Source organism: Leptinotarsa decemlineata, unplaced genomic scaffold (assembly GCF_025532065.1).
Source record: "Leptinotarsa decemlineata unplaced genomic scaffold, Ldec_3_MD MMD2_P_RNA_scaffold_2, whole genome shotgun sequence".
NCBI lineage: Eukaryota > Metazoa > Arthropoda > Insecta > Coleoptera > Chrysomelidae > Leptinotarsa > Leptinotarsa decemlineata.
In genome coordinates this window covers 2,341,141-2,357,585 of record NW_027412529.1, presented here as the reverse complement: position 1 = coordinate 2,357,585, position 16,445 = coordinate 2,341,141, and the positions used below count along the sequence as shown (strand labels likewise).

The 16,445-nt window shown below is 36.0% G+C and overlaps 1 protein-coding gene across 7 annotated transcripts in view; it reads right to left on the bottom strand.

Moving 5' to 3' along the window:
* The window catches only part of LOC111506509 (serine/threonine-protein phosphatase 2B catalytic subunit 2), a 306,256-nt gene that overhangs the window by 81,879 nt on the left and 207,932 nt on the right, over positions 1–16,445 (bottom strand). For all 7 annotated transcript variants that reach the window (XM_023161595.2, XM_023161594.2, XM_023161593.2 and 4 more), the window contains exon 5: positions 14,835–14,980. In XM_023161595.2, the coding sequence (XP_023017363.1) occupies positions 14,835–14,980 (146 nt within the window). The remainder of the gene's footprint in view (positions 1–14,834; positions 14,981–16,445) is intronic.

Genomic DNA, 16,445 nt, shown 5'->3' with positions numbered 1-16,445 from the left:
ACTTCATCATCTAACTTCACAGGGATTTAATATTACCAATAGCACGAACTGCATGTGTGAACTTTTCTAAATGATTTTTTGGTAGATGTTCTGATTGAAGTGTTTCTATCAAAGAGATTTTCAATAACAGTTGTACACTGTTATTGTATAATAAATAATTTCATAAGAACTTCGTTTGAATAATCAATATTTGCTTTCATTTTTGGCGATTTTTTGAAACACCGTCAATAACCATTTATCAATCACTTATAAAAGTCACCAAACTGTCATAAGCTTGATATTTCCACGGCTACCTAGAAATCAAATTCTTTAAAAAGTATTTTTGCATTAGCTTTGATGAAAGATTGTATCTTGTAATTTTCATACATATGATTTAGTTTCGTGGGTATGTTTCTCCCATGATCGTTTGATATCAATAGTAATTTTTTAACATTCTCAATATTGTCGAATTCTGATATTTTATGTTCAATTTGTTTACTAATTGTTCGTGTTCCTTTATCAGAAGTTATTTTTGTGTGTTTTAGATTTTTCACATTGTCTCCATCTACGCTACTGCTAGGTGAATCAGTTGAGTTATATTGATTTTTCATTTGCTTATTGGTTTGGGTACTAGAATCTGTTAATGAAACCTTTCTATTTATTTGTTTTTGCAATTCTTGGATTTTATTTTCCATTTCTTTGATAGTAATTTTTTGTTTTTCTTGCAAGTTATTCATTTCTGTTTCTATATCCTCTGCTTGTTGGAGACGATGTTTTTTTTCTTTTATCAACTTTTCAATGTATTTGTTTTTTATCTCACCATCATCCACTAGTTCTGTTATGGTTTTTTCGAGAAGGCTGGTCTCCTGATCACTTACATCTTCATGTTTGCAGCATACTATTTTATTGTCTTTCAAAAATACCACTTTTTTCTTGTGATGCACTTGTAAACAATTCTTATGGAAGATGCCTGAACAGTTGGTGCAAACGTAATGCGAAGTAGGTTTAGTTTTACAACATTTATAATTCATTGTTTACTCTGCTACTGTTTACAATAAAACTCATTGGTCTAGTATGAATAATAAGTTAATTGCCACAGTTTTTGAGCATGGAACAATTATTTTTGCTGGATATTTTCTTCGTCAGATAAGCACCAGAATTTCTCTGTATCGAAGACGAATTCATAAAATAACTTGTCCGCGATTCTAGCGTGTAACATCGCTCAATATTCATAAGGTAGCTCCAGCCCTCTATCTAACGCGTACTCTTTTAATAATTCATACCAGTCAGTATGTCGGAAGACGAAAAGCATTTCCGGGCACTCGCACACACAAACTCGCCTTCCTGCGGGAATCGAATTAAATATTTATGCGGAAGTTTAAGGGAACGTGTCTCGATAGCCACTCGAGTGAAACTTTTAATTGAGAATAAATAACGAAACCGTCCGGAATATGTGAGCGATTCCCTCGCGTCGCTTAAATATCCCGAAGACTTTCGAGACGGGTTCAGGGTTGACTCGTAAGCTTGAAAGCGACTAGAGTCAGCAGCCGCGTTGAATAGATGCATTACAGCTGCCGGACTGACTCATGGCCGGTGAGAAGCCTCTCCCTCAAGATAATAATAATAATAATAGCGTTCATTGCCCAACAGTTTCCCATTTACAGAGCAAAACTAACATTCTAGAAGGATTAATACTATTTGATATAAGATAAATACTATTTGATATAAAAAACATAAATGACATAGGTACGCACGAGACTTATTTTTAATTTCACAAATACTGCAACAAAAAATATCGATGTTAGTAGAGTTAAGTTAGTTTGTGCCCTTTTGCATAAAAAAGTATTGATGTGCCTAGAAGATATTCCTGGAACAAAGATATCAATTTCTGATAATAGTACAGGACAATTCAATTTGACATTCAATAGCTTATGGTGATAAACTTCTACATCGCTCATCCGATCGTCATGAAACTTGACATGTATAAGTGATTTTTCATAGGGAAGGTTTTTAGGCTATACATTTTTTTGTAACTCATCACTAGATGGCGTTGTAGAAGAATTTTTTGAAATCACTGTTTGTTGATTATGATTCAGTCAAAACACTGGAACAGCAGCGATACAGCACCTTAGTACTAAAGCAAATTCAAATCCAAGATAGAGTGGATGTAAACATTGACATGCCCTACGCACGTGATATTGAAAATCCCAAGAATTGGTCAGGATCGTATTCAGAACCAACATTTTGTTAATCGCAAATGCTATATCATACTTAGGAAAACTTTTTCATAATATCGAGTGAAATGCAAAAGTTTTGCAGTTTAACGGGAAAAATACAGATAATATGTGTAATATAAAAAGATTTTCATTGGATCTTTCACAACGCACTCAAGCATTATACGAAAAGAGACGTAATTATTTCTTCATTGATAATTTTTATTTTATGTAAAATCAAAAGGAATATTAATCAAAATTATTCAACTGGATGAATTTGTCTCTTCATCAGTAGTGTCATCCTCACCAATCTGAATCATCAGTGGCTCGATTTGTGCCTCTATTATGTTATCAAGCTTTCACATCTTTGTTTCGACTTCCGATATCACATGCCGAACACACTTCTCCCATTCCTCCGCTGTGACTCTTTTCAAAGCCTCATCAAAAAGTACTTTGAGATATGCAAATTTGAACGTGGTGTTATGCTGAGCTACAAAATTCTTCACATCCGCCCATATTAACTCGATGGGATTGAGCTCGCAGTGGTATGGAGGCAGGCGAAGGACAATTTTGTTTTGGCCTGCTGCCATCTCATCGACTATATATTTTTGGTATTCAAGCTTGCGCTCCTTGACAATTTTTAGTAGCTGTACTCTCAGCATTGAGTCTTCAAAGCTAATATTCTTTGATCGCAGCCAATTTTGGATTTCAACCTTCTTTGAAGACGTTGTCGGAATCTTCTCGAACCGTCGCGAATGATAAGGTGCATTGTCCATTACAATCACAGCATTATCCTCCAGATGGGGTAGAACTTTGGAAAACCACTGTTCGAAAGATTCACCGTGGATTTGTTAATCCGGTGGATAGTCCATCTAGAAAAGCCCTCCTAGCTGAGGTCACAGTTTCATCGACCCATACTTTAGGGGTAGTATGACCAGCATTAACCCAGGTTTCATCCATATAATAAATCGTTCTCTGTTGTTCCCTATAATATTTAATTTTAGTCAAATAATCTCTCCTCCATAACCCAATTTCCTCTCTATCCAATAATAAACTATTGCGCCCTCGTTTTTTCCATACCAAATTCTTCAATACTTTATGGAATGTTGACCGCTTAAAACTTGACAATAAAACATCTTCATTTATTTCTGTGAGTACTTTGTCTATCGTGGGTATTTCATTTCTGAAAAAGTACTCATGCACTTTCCTCCTGATTGCATGTTTATCAGCATCATCTATTGACTTTATAATGGTTTGACGATTCTGCTTGTATTCGGTTTGGAAAATGTATGATTTTGTTTATATTCCCGTAAAACATTGTAAATCGAAGCGCAACACACTCTAATTTTATCGGAAACTTTCGATACGACTTCGTCGACAGTCGATGTCTCAATGTCTTCCATCTCTTTTTTGAACACATTTAATCTTCTTTCTTCTCAACACTCAAATGTCTTTTTTTGGATCGTTTCCTGGCTGGACTCAGAGGATAGCTCACAGTATCATCAGCAGTGTCTGTACTGGACATCTTGGAGAACAATTTTAAACAATATACTATAACGCATGCCACACAAACACGCAAACGACTGATTACAACCCTGTGCTGGTACCGAACTCGTACCAAGAAGGCGAATTCACCAATGAACGCTGCCCTTTCCATCTGACACTGGGCGATCACGTGAACATCACGCTTCGGTTTTGTTTTACTCTATCTTGGATTTGGATAGACTTTAGTATAGAAATGAAACAGATGCCTGATTTCTTCTTTTTTCTAAGGCTACAAAGTCAAATCTGGATAGCAGATCAGGGTAATCACAGTTTCTTGGAGGATAAGTTCCGGTCATTCTAAAAGTAAGAAATTTTAAAAACTTCTTTTGGACTCTATCAATTGCTGATGTGTATTGATGGTATATGGGATTCCATATGATGGACCTATATTCTAGTTTTGGCCTCACCAGACTGAAATACAGAGAGGTCAAGGTAAGCATATTATGAAAATTTTTGCAGTTCCTTATTATAAAACCATATGCGCGGTGAGCTGAATTTATAATATAATTAATATGGTAGTTGAAAGTTAGTTGATGATCATAACAGATTCCTAGATCCCTAATATTCTCAGCTCTTTCCAATATAATGCTGTCGATGTGATAAGGAAATTCCAGTGTATTAAATTTTCTACTAAATGTAACAATTTTACATTTAGATATATTCAAATGGATGCGATTCTTGAGACACCAATTTTGTAAAAGATCAATCTCCTTTTGCATACTGTTACAATCATCTAAACTGTTTATAGATGTATACAGTTTCAAATCATCAGCAAACATTAATTTATTGCAAGTTATTGAGTTGCACAGATCATTAATAAATATTAAAAACAATAAGGGACAAATATTGGATCCTAGCGGAATTCCGCTGGTTGCTAAATACACATCTGAAGAAAAGTAGCGATAATATACGTATTGATTATGTCCGCTAAGGTATGATTCTAAAAGTTGCCAATGAATTTCATTGAAACCCATGCAAGAAAGTTTACAAATTAGTAACTTATGGCTGACCCTATCGAATGCTTTAGAGAAGTCCGTGTATACCACATTACTTGCCCTCTACGGTCTAACGATTCACATAAATATTGATAAAAAACAGCTAAATTACTGATGGTGGATCTAGTGTTCACAAAACCATGTTGGTGATCAGATATTATATGTCGAGAGGATTGATGGATACGACTATACAGAATTGCTTTTAGAAGCTTGGCAAAGTTGTTTAGGATTGAAATAGGTCTATAATTATTGATTTCATTCCGATCTTGAGCTTTATGTATTGGACAAACCTTGGCAGTTTTCCAAAGTTCAGGAAAAACTGACGTTCTCAAGATAAGATTGAAAAGAATTTGTAGGGGATAAACTAGTACTCTCAGACAGTCTTTCAATAGAAATGATGGAATTTTGTCTGGACCTGAGGTCATCTTATTTTTTAATTTTCTTTCAGCTTCTAATATTTCTAACTCTGTTATTGGTTCCATACTAACATCTATTGAGCTATTAGGTTCGAAGTTGAAAACAACGTTTTCTTCATCAGCCTCAGGTGTTACATAGGCATTGAAATCTACTAAAAGCATTAACAATTAATTGTGGGTTGTTATAGGATTCACCCTCATAAACCATTTGGCCTAGAATTCGTGCACTACTATTTTTATTATGAACAAATGTCCAGAAGTTTTTGGATTAACTATCAATTCGTTTTCAATACTGTTTATATACGATGTATATACATACTTCTTTGACTTTCTGTTTAATCATTTTTCTAGTTCTACAGAATTCTTGGTAATAACACATTTTTTTTGTTGCTTTGTACTTTCTATGTAATTTAGCTTTTTCTTTAATAAGTTTTATTATGTCACACGTATACCAAACTGAGTAAACATATTTAAATTTTTTTGTGGGTGGAACATAAGCATTTAAAATTTCATAGAACTTATTGTAGAAACTTCTAAAAAGTTCCAATCCGTGTTCAAAAATTCATTATATAGTGACACGTAATCAGCTTTTCTGAAGTTGAATGATCTGTTATTCATATTTGTACCTCTTCTGCCAATCCAGCGACCAGGAAAATTATACTCCAATAATTGTCGCACTGGAGCTGTATAATGAGGAGGTGCACCATCCTGCTGAAAAACTATTTCGTTTTCGAATAAATTTATAGTCTCCTCAATTGTCCTATTGAAGCACGGTATTATTCGATTCTCCAACATATCCAAATATTTATCACAAGTCAAATTATCATCGATAAAAAAAGGTCCGAAATGTGGTCACCTGAAATTCCTGCCCCAACATTCAGTGTTTGAGGTCGTTGGGTATGAACTTGACGGGATATATGAGGATTCGTGTCACTCCAACATCGACAATTTTTCAAACTAAACGTACATTCATCTGAAAAACAAATTTTATACAAGAAATTCTGATGCAAGTTGATCCGTTCAGTGAGAGTTTCACAAAATTCGATATGTCTATCGAAATCATCTTCGTTGAATTCTGCAACCCGCAAGGCTTTTTTGTGACTCACATACAGGGCTTTTCATGATGAGCGTTAATTAGCCGTTTCTGGCAAACTATTCAATGGATCAACCTGAAAATTCCACAGTATGCATAAGTCAATATGACCTACACGCCTAAAATATTTTAGATGAAGCGGCGCTGTCGCTTCTACTAAAAGTATCGGCTTTTTTGATTTTTCAAATGGAACACCCCGTATATAATATCATATTATGATTCATTATCACTTTGTCAACAAATTCATATACTATTTCCCTATACCTATCTATTACCGTTTAGAAGATATAAATTAATTTCGATATTTTTTTTACCAAACATGAACTTTTATAAATACTGATAATCTTGAACTCTCTTGCACTAAAACGATCAAATTTTAAATGGAGTGGAGTGATACTATGAGGATCTTCACTCCGAGTCATATTTTCATTTGCCTCATACAGGGTCTTCAAAAAATGCAGATACTTTGATCTCATGAAAAAATGAGAGGAACTCAATTATTTCAAATGGAACACCCTGTATATTTCAACATTTTTGAGTTGTACATCCAATTTTAGATTAACTTTGTTCAGATAATACTATTTCTATTTTGAAATAGTATTGTTTTCGAGATAAACTGTTTCAAACGGAAACTAACGTGGTTTTCTTGCTCGTTTTTTTGAATTCATCACTTATTTTGGATATTCAACATTTTTTTTTCTATGAGCATTAATCTCATCATGAAAAGCCCTGTATATGAAATTCATGTCACTCCAACATCGACAATTTTTCAAACTAAACGTACATTCATCCGAAAAACAAATTTTATACAAGAAATTCTGATGCAAGTTGATCCATTCAGTGAGAGTTTCACAAAACTCGATACGTCTATCGAAATCATCTTCGTTGAATTCTGCAACCCGCAAGGGTTTTTTGTGACTCACATATATACAAATTTCGAGAAATCTAACTTGATTATTGTGTAATGTAAGACGACTTGACTTGTGTTATTCTTTGTCAACGTCAGATAATCCAATGTTGCCAGTTCTTTCTGGAAGTAAATGCTGTCAAGAGGGTAAGGACGTATTGGATGAAAAGCATGAACATATCGACCGCAGCAACGCGTTTATTCGACTGTTTTTATCCCGTCGTAAATTCCTTATAGCTTTCTTCGTCGAAGATGATCGAATAATGGCCAGTAAATATCTCTCCATAACACTTTATTACCTGAAGGATACGTGGCAGTAAACAAGAATTGAGATACATTTTTCACATTTTCATAAAAGTTTCGTTTCGGCGAAAGCACCAATCAGTCTTTTAGTACGTGATGAAAAAGTTGTGCGTGAGAAGTTGCAATATTCCCAACAAATGAAAGTTGATATGGATTTACTTTGTAAAAGTGCCATTGCGTTAAAAAGCTGACGAATAGATATGTTTTTATTGAAATTCTGGCAAAAACGGATATTCCATATCTTATACACCAATCTCATTTAATGTAAATCTAAACCAGTGGTCGCCAACCTCTTCAATGTGTTGAGCTACTTTGTTAATTTTGGAATAAACAGCGAGCTACCCACACGGAAGTCACGTAACGCAACGTAAATGGAATAATCCACCAGTTAATTTATCATTATATGTATTTATTTTACTATTTAACTGGAAATACATAATACATAAGTACTAATAATAAACTAATAACAAAATAACTAATATTACTAGTACGTACTTGTTCATAGCTACATTCCTACCAAGCAAACGAAGGTGTTTGAAAAATAAACACAAACTTTTATCCAGCCACAACGGCATGTCACGTATGATTTAAAAATAGTTAATAATAACAACAAAAAAATAACGCACTATCATGAACATAAACATTGAAAAATAAAAAAGCACGTTCAATGACAAGGCTGACACTCAGACTCATCGATAATTTTTTTAATGTTTGCAGTATAATTTGATGCAGCCATTCGAAAACAATTATCCAAATGTTCATCTATAAGTCGATTGCGATATTTGTTCTTAATAAACTTCATATTGGAAAAAGAAGATTCACACAAATAGGTTGAACTGAATAATGCTTTCACTTTCAAGGCAACACGGCATAGAACTGAATATTTGTCTTTACTTACAATAGGCCAGATACATTCAGTACTTGAGACTAACGATTTTAAAGCTAAATCATTTTGAAACTCAATGACTTCCATTTCTGTTGCAGCGATGCCTTCGCCAAAGTTCTGCATAACACAAGTTGCAAACTGTTGGATATCAATTTCCATAAAGGGTGAAACAACAAACTGTGCTACTAAAGCAATTTCATTGATGATCATAAATCGATTTTTGAAGTTATTCTTCAGGGTAGAAATTGTTTCTACATGATATTTGTTGTCATAGGGTTCTAATGGATTTTGAGAAATTTTTTCTGAAAGAATAGGAGAATGCTTGGCATTGCTGTTAATTAGGTTTTGTTCCCAAAACTCCAGGTTTTTGATAAATGCTTTTATATCAGAAATCATTTCCGCTAGTTCTAAGCTGCAAATTAAGTTCGTTTAATTTATCTGTAATGTCTACGAGAAAACCAAAATCTCTAAGCCAGATTGAATTTTCTAGTTCCGGAGTCGGTTCAGCGCGTTGTTTGAAAAATTGAACTATGCCAGATAGGAAATCATTAAAACGTTTCAGCACTCGTCCTCTACCTTACCATCGGACTTCAGAGTGAAGGAGTAGGTTTCCGTATTGACAGTCAACTTCATCGGCCAAGGTTCTGAATAATCTTCTTTGTAACGCTTGAGCTCTAATCTTGTTCACAATTTTTACCACCAGTTTCATAACGTTGTTTAGTTTCAGGAAATTTCCACATAATGCTTGCTGATGGATAATGCAGTGGTAACAGAGAAATTGCGGAAAAGTTTCATCTTTACGACATAACGCCACCAGACCCTTATCACAACCCACCATAGCTGGAGCGCCATCGGTTGTCAAGCCTACCATTTTCGATATTGGAATTTTCTCGGAAGAAATAATATTTTTTAAATGAGACAACAACTCATGTCCAGTAGTGTGTCCTTTCAGTGGAATGAACTTCAAAAGATCTTCTTTAATCATAAAATCACTAAAAACCATCCTGACGAACACGGCCATCTGGGCAGTGTCAACGACATCTGTTGATTCATCCAGTTGAAGTGAAAAATAAACACAGTTATCTAAGTCAGTTCTTAACTGTAAAAAACTATCATTGCTCATTACTTCTACACGTCTCATCACTGTATTAGCAGAAAGTTGCATAGATTTTATAGCTGAAACTATCTCGTCTTTATTTCTAAAGTTGGCAAATAACGAATCAGCAGCTTCTAAAAACGCCTGTTTTATCATTTCTCCGTCTTCATAAGGTTTATTTTTTTGTGCAATTATCTGGGACACACGGTACACTGCTTCAGTTGCAGCCTTATTTTTGTCGACTGTTCTTAAAAATATTGATTGTTGTCCAATTAACTGTTTTTTTTAACTGTTTCAGTTTCTCCTTTCTGGCGGCAGAATGTAGTGGGAATGATTTTTCAAAATTAGAATCTACAGTTTAATGATGTCTCTCAATATTTCCTTTTTTAGCAACGGAGACCGAAGTATTACATAACAAACACACATTTTTATCTTTAACTTCTGTAAAAAAGTATTGTTCTTCCCATTCCGAATGAAATTGGTATGTCTTTACCTTCTTACAACTGCTTGCCATAATATTATTTTTGTTGTTCTCTACTAACCCAACCGCTGGACGTTGGTTACGCGTTCAGTTTTAAACTAAGCGCAATGTCGCCGCGCGACATTTATATCATAACAAAGAATCCTGTAAATACGAACGACGTGCAAAGAAAGGAGAATGAAGAAAAGAGAAATGAAACTTTCTATGTTTTTTGAAAGCTTTTATTTAACTTTACTTGTATGTATGTTAACAAATCTTGCAAGTTAAATTTTTGACTCAATTCCCGGCTGAAATTTTGCATGCTGGTCCAGAACCGAAGACAATGCATGTTAATCATGAACGTGACCTCATGCTGCTGCCAGGATCGGCTCCGTACGAAAGATCTCCACAGCGAGCGGTAAATAGCAGGGACACGAAATTTTGTATACGCATTCGTTTATGATAGGGAGTTGGTAGGCTCACCATGAAATAGATGCCACATCCAAGGTTGGCTTCAATAAAAAAAAAATATTTCTATATAGCTTTTACCTTTAAATACCTACTTCCCGACTCTAAAAATGAGACAATAAATGGTGTAGTAGTTTGTGAGAAACCATATTTATTCGAATTGTAATAAAATAATCGCACAAGATAGTCTTATAGATTGATATAAACAAGACTGAGGGGTTGCCTAAACAGTTGGAAATATTTGTGGGGGCCAAAGTGATGTTGCGATACAATATTGATGTGTCTAAGGGTCTAGTGAATGGTGTCATCGGTCATATAATAGAAATTATATGGCCCTGTTTCCGGAGAGCACAAATGTATGACACGGACATTCCATCAGTCCGTATCGATGTGTGCACTCGTCAGTCTATTAACCTACAGTGTAGGTAAGCCGAGAGTGGTTTTACTTGATTTGGTTTGTATTTGTACTATTGATGTAAAGAACATCTCAAAGCAGTTAGCATCATACATGGACCGGTGTTCAACAGACAATAGAGTGCATATCCGGCTATCCCATAACCGGACGACCTCTCATCCACTAACCATCTCCACAGGAACTAATGCCCTCTCCGCCGCGTCATTGAAATCGCCGCCTCCCACTTGCACTGCCATGAATTCGCGGCGTCAGCGGTCAGTTTAGGAACGCTGCACTTGACAGATACGAAGTGGCGGTCCGTAAACCGACCGACGCGACGGTCAGTCATGCACGGGGGCCAAGAGGTGGCAACTAGCCTCCCGCCGCCTCCCTGTTGCCACCCCCGTGCGTGTCTTATGAATAGTTACCGCCGCCGTATTCTTATCGACGACAGGCGACGGCCCCACGTTATACGTGCCGACATGCTGTTGCTTGTTCTTACCTGCTGCTCGATAAGGTTTTCGTTTTCTAAATCGGGACTTTGCGAAACGCACGCCAATACAGGGCGAATTCGAAAACGTAAGTCGAACCGGAACACAAGATGAAATTTTATTATTGTGAAAAGGCCTAAATCATAACATCAAACCGGATATTAATTCTGCAAAAATAGAATGATGATAGCACGATCAGCTGTCGAAAGCGCTCGCATATAATTAAATAGAAGTTATAAAGCTTCAAATCCTTTGTGTGGTTTACTTTAATATTAAAATTAGTAATAATAATAATAATAGCGTTTATTACCCAACAGTTAAAAACCATTCACGGGGTTAACCGAGTATGTTGAAGAAAGTAATATAGATCCATATAATTACAAACTTACAATTTGAGAAAATGGATAACAAAATTATAATATAATGAAATAAAAAAAACTATACCAGAAAATTAAATATTCTTCATGAAATACTGAGATGCAGTGTCAACAATATATTCTAGAATCAAAATTGATATCACACAAATTTGGAATTGAATTGAAATTATTGCAAATGCTATAGTGTACTTGCTATATGTACTTCTAGTTCCTACTATAAGACACTACTTTACATTTGGATGCATTGAGATATAGTCTATTTACTTCACACCAAGTCTGTATATTTTCTAACTGTCGTTGCAATGTATTACAGTCTTCGATAGTTTCGACAGGTAAATATATTTTCAAATCATCTGCAAAAAATAACTAATTACAACCGACATAATTACTGAGGGCATTAATAAATAATAAGTACAGAAGTGGTCCGAGATTCGACCCTTGAGGTACTCCAGATGAAGGATTGTAATGAAAAGAATCATAGCCGTTATAAGATAAAAACTGTTCACGTCGAAGTAAGTGGGATTTAATGAAAAGTACTGCTGAATTAGGGAAACCAAATTGGTGGATTTTTTGTAGAAGGATCATGTAATCAAGTCGATCAAATGCTTTAGCAAAATCAGTATATATCACATCAACTAGACCACGATTATCTAAGACATTATTACAGTTCGTTGGCCCTCAGACACTTCCCTAGAAGGTGGAAGCATGCGATCGTCGTCATGCTCTCAAAACAGGGTCAGAACCAGCTGTTCCCGCAGAACTATCGCCCGATCAGTCTACTCTCGTCGGCGGCTAAGCTGGCTGAAAGAGTTGTACTGCAAAAACTCAACGAAGAAGTTGAGGACCGAAATGTTCTGCCTAACGAACAATTCGGCTTCAGGAGAGATCACTCCACTGAGTTACAGGCTCAAGTTTGGTCGAAAACACCATCAGCGAGCTAAACACTAACACAAAAGTGCATATTGTGCTGTTAGACATTTCGAAGGCCTTCGACCGAGTATGGCACGAAGGTCTTCTGCACAAGCTAAACGCGTTCGACCTACCTCGGGGCCTGATCTGGTGGATCGGGTCTTTCCTGAAAGACAGAACTTTTCAGGTCAGAGTAGAGGGCTCTCTGTCGCTGGAGTGCCACAGGGGGCCGTGCTCTCTCCGACGCTCTATACCAGCGACCTGCCTAGGTCCGAACGAGTGAAGATATCCCTGTACGCCGATGACACGGCTCTTCTCTCATCTTCCATGGGTCGAGAGCTCGGCGTCGTCTACATGCAACGTGCATTGGACGACCTCGAGCGCTGGTACCTCGATTGGAAGATTCGGGAAACCAGGAAAAGTCTCAGGCGATAACCATGGGAAGATTACTATCTTCTCCGGCCAGAAAAGTGAGAATCTCTGGAAGGTTGATTGACTGGCAAGCGCGGGTAAAGTACCTCGACCTTTTGATAGACCGTAGGCTCACTTGGAACCCACACATTACGTACGTCAAATCTAAGATCGAGGGTCGGATAGCCAGTCTGTACTCTCTGATCAATAGAAAATCAAAGATTAGTTTGAAAAACAAAATCACGATCTATAACACGATGTTCAAGCCTGTCATCATGTACGCTTCAGGCGTCTGGGGACAAGCGGCTCCGTCCAACATTTCCATTTTGGAAAGGTTGCAAAATAAGATAATTAGGATGATTGTGAATGCTCCTTGGTTCGTGCGGAATGAAGCCATCCGTAGAGATTTGCAGCTGCCGTCCATTCGGCAGTCCATTCAGTCGAAGAATGAGAGAGTTTTCGAAAAAACGGAAACTCATGAAAACCCGTTAGTTAGGGAAGCCACAGATTATGCTGTAGACGACCCCTCCCGATATAGAAGGCCCGTCACTCTGTCGAATGAGGCCCTCATGTCCCCCGTTAACGGATGAATAACTTTTTCATCCATTCCACCCCAGCCAGGTAGGGATATCCCGTGAAGGGCGGCACTGATGTCTAAGGACTTCATGCCGTCACCAATTCAGTCATGAACCCATTGGTCCCTCTCAAGACCAACAATCAGCCAAAAGGGTAGGGGAGCTGGTCTCCAAACCTGGATGAAATGACGATGACATTCTGGTCTAAGACATTATTAAAATTTTGGGTCAATACTAATTAAATTTGTTATGGTGGATCTGTTTGACATAAATCCATGTTGTTGCGGAGATATAATATTACGAACTGAGGAATGTACGCGATTGCAGATGACAATTTCGAGAAGTTTTGCAATAGGATTAAGACAAACTGAATTATGGACCTGATGGCTTTCCCGAGTTATTCTTCAAAAAATGTATCTGTACCTTAGCATATACCATATTTCTTATTTTCAAGTGCTCATTAGATTCTAGTTAATTTCCTGACCTGTGGAAACATAGCTTTATCTGGCCTATTTTGAAATCTGGTGATAAACAAATTGTGGAAAATTATCGAAGTATCTGTAGTCCGTCTTCACTTGAAAACATTTTTGATGCATTAGTTAGTGATCAGTTAAAATTTTATTGCAAGGAACGTTTAATAAATAATCAACACAGACTCTCACAATATAAATCTACTAATACCAACTTGATGATTTTTGAACAAAAAATATTGGATGTTTTGGAAAGTAAAGGGCAAACGCTTTTTATCGAGTAGACCACAATATCTTATTGAAAAAATTAACTGGTTTATTTCGGGCAAAAACCCAAGAGACATTTTTTGTTCAGAATAAAACAGGCTATCGGAAATATATTTTCAAATGGTAAACAAATAATAAGACAAAAAGTTACATTGGAAATGAATTTTAGGGGTTACGTTTTCCACCTCTTTCAACCATGGGGTAAACCAAATAAATTTCTGGCCAAATGTTTTTTTGGTAGTACAAAACGTCAGGTTAATTTCAATATTGTAACTTATTTAGTGCTTGTGAAAAAAATTGTTATACAAATTTTATGTACCTCCTTTAAGGGCCTGTATCTTAACAAGGGATGCTCCAATGAAATTTCTTTATATGAAAGATCCTTTTTTTTTTCGATAAGGAATCACCTCCTTAAATGTTTTACACTTATTTAGTTACACCCTATATATTTGGCGCCCAACGTGGGGCTGTGAGCAATAGTATTGATCCAATAATGTTCAACCTAAGCTGACATAAAAGAGGACGAGTAAGTTATATCATTTCGAATATTCAGATAAACAGATCACTTGAAAGACTTACCTTCCGTATATCATCTAAATTGTGTATCTCAGGGGAAAGTCCGCCGTGGACGCAAAGGAACTGCTGGTTCATCAGCGCCGCTAGTGGCAGACAGTCGAACGCATCCATGCACGCGTCATACACACGTTCTGAATATTTTATTTTACCTGAAAATATAAAAAAAAACTACCTCAATGGTTGAAAATCAAAACAACACTGTGGGAAACAATTTCAGATAGTATCCAAGGAAGTGCTCTGTTCTGTATCGGACTCGTCATCTTCATGGACCAAGCATACAGTTCTGATATTTATTATTAATAATAATAAATGAATTTATTGACAGCTGAAATAACATGATACAATATGGAGAAAAACAAAATACAAATTTGTCAATAGGATACAAGATTGAACAGAGTTCATTCTTCTGTACACCTTACAAAAAAAAGAAGAAAATGATGAAAAACAAAAAAAAATAACAAAAGACCTAAAATAAAATTGGAATTGTGATAGCGGGTACAACATTCAATTCATGAGGCGGATATTGATACAAACATAAGGATACTACAAATATTTTAGCTATGGCCTACAAGAGCCAATGTGTCATAGAATATATTCGGGTATTATTGATTTTTCAGAAGGTGTTTTTTCAGGCAGTACCTTAAACTGGAAACAGATTTCGACCGAAAGGAAGGTGGTGGGTTGTTATAGAATTCAGCTATCGTATATGTAAATGACCTTTTGAATAGTTCTATGGAGTGTCTTAGAACATGGATCATTTTGTGCCTGATGTTCACATTAAGAACATCAGTTCGATAAGTTATTTTGTTATAGAGGTAGGGAGGTGTTCTATTGACAATAACTTTATGAAATAATGTCGAAAAATGAAGAGTCCGCCTATCGTACATTTTCAGCCACCTAGCTTTTTTGAGTGTATGAGAAATCGGTTCTCTTTTCTTGATACCGTATGAAAATCTCAAACGAGAGTTTTGAACTCTTTGAATTCGTTCTTGCTCATTTTTATTCAGAAAATAATGATACACTACGTCACAATGATTGAAAATAGATAATTTCAACGAATCACAAATGAGTAATTTGGTTTTTAGGCTCAAGACATGCCTATGAGGGTATAATACTTTCATTTTTCCAAATGCTCTTTGAATCAATGTTGAAGTATGTTTTTTGAATTTGAGTTCATCATCGATACAAACTCCTAGATTTTTAACCTGATTTACAACCGGTAAAACAGTGTCATCAATTTTTATGATTAGATCTCTAAGTTTTGACCTTGCGACTTTCCTTCCAAATACAATCATAGAGAATTTGGAATTATTAACTTCCAGGGCATGTTTCCTCGATACATTAACGAATTGATTCAAATCGTCATTAATGATATTTTCGCTTTGCTGTACAGAGTCAGGAGTAAAAGAATAATACAACTGTGTATCATCGGCATACATATGATATTTGAGTTTTTTCAAACAGGTTGTCAAATTGGAGGTGTAAATTATGTAGAGGATAGGTCCAAGGATTGAACCCTGTGGGACACCTGAAGAAGTATTTTTGAAATCTGACATGTGGTTCTCCACTCTAACAATTTGTTGTCTATGTGAAAGATATGAATCGAAAAATTTC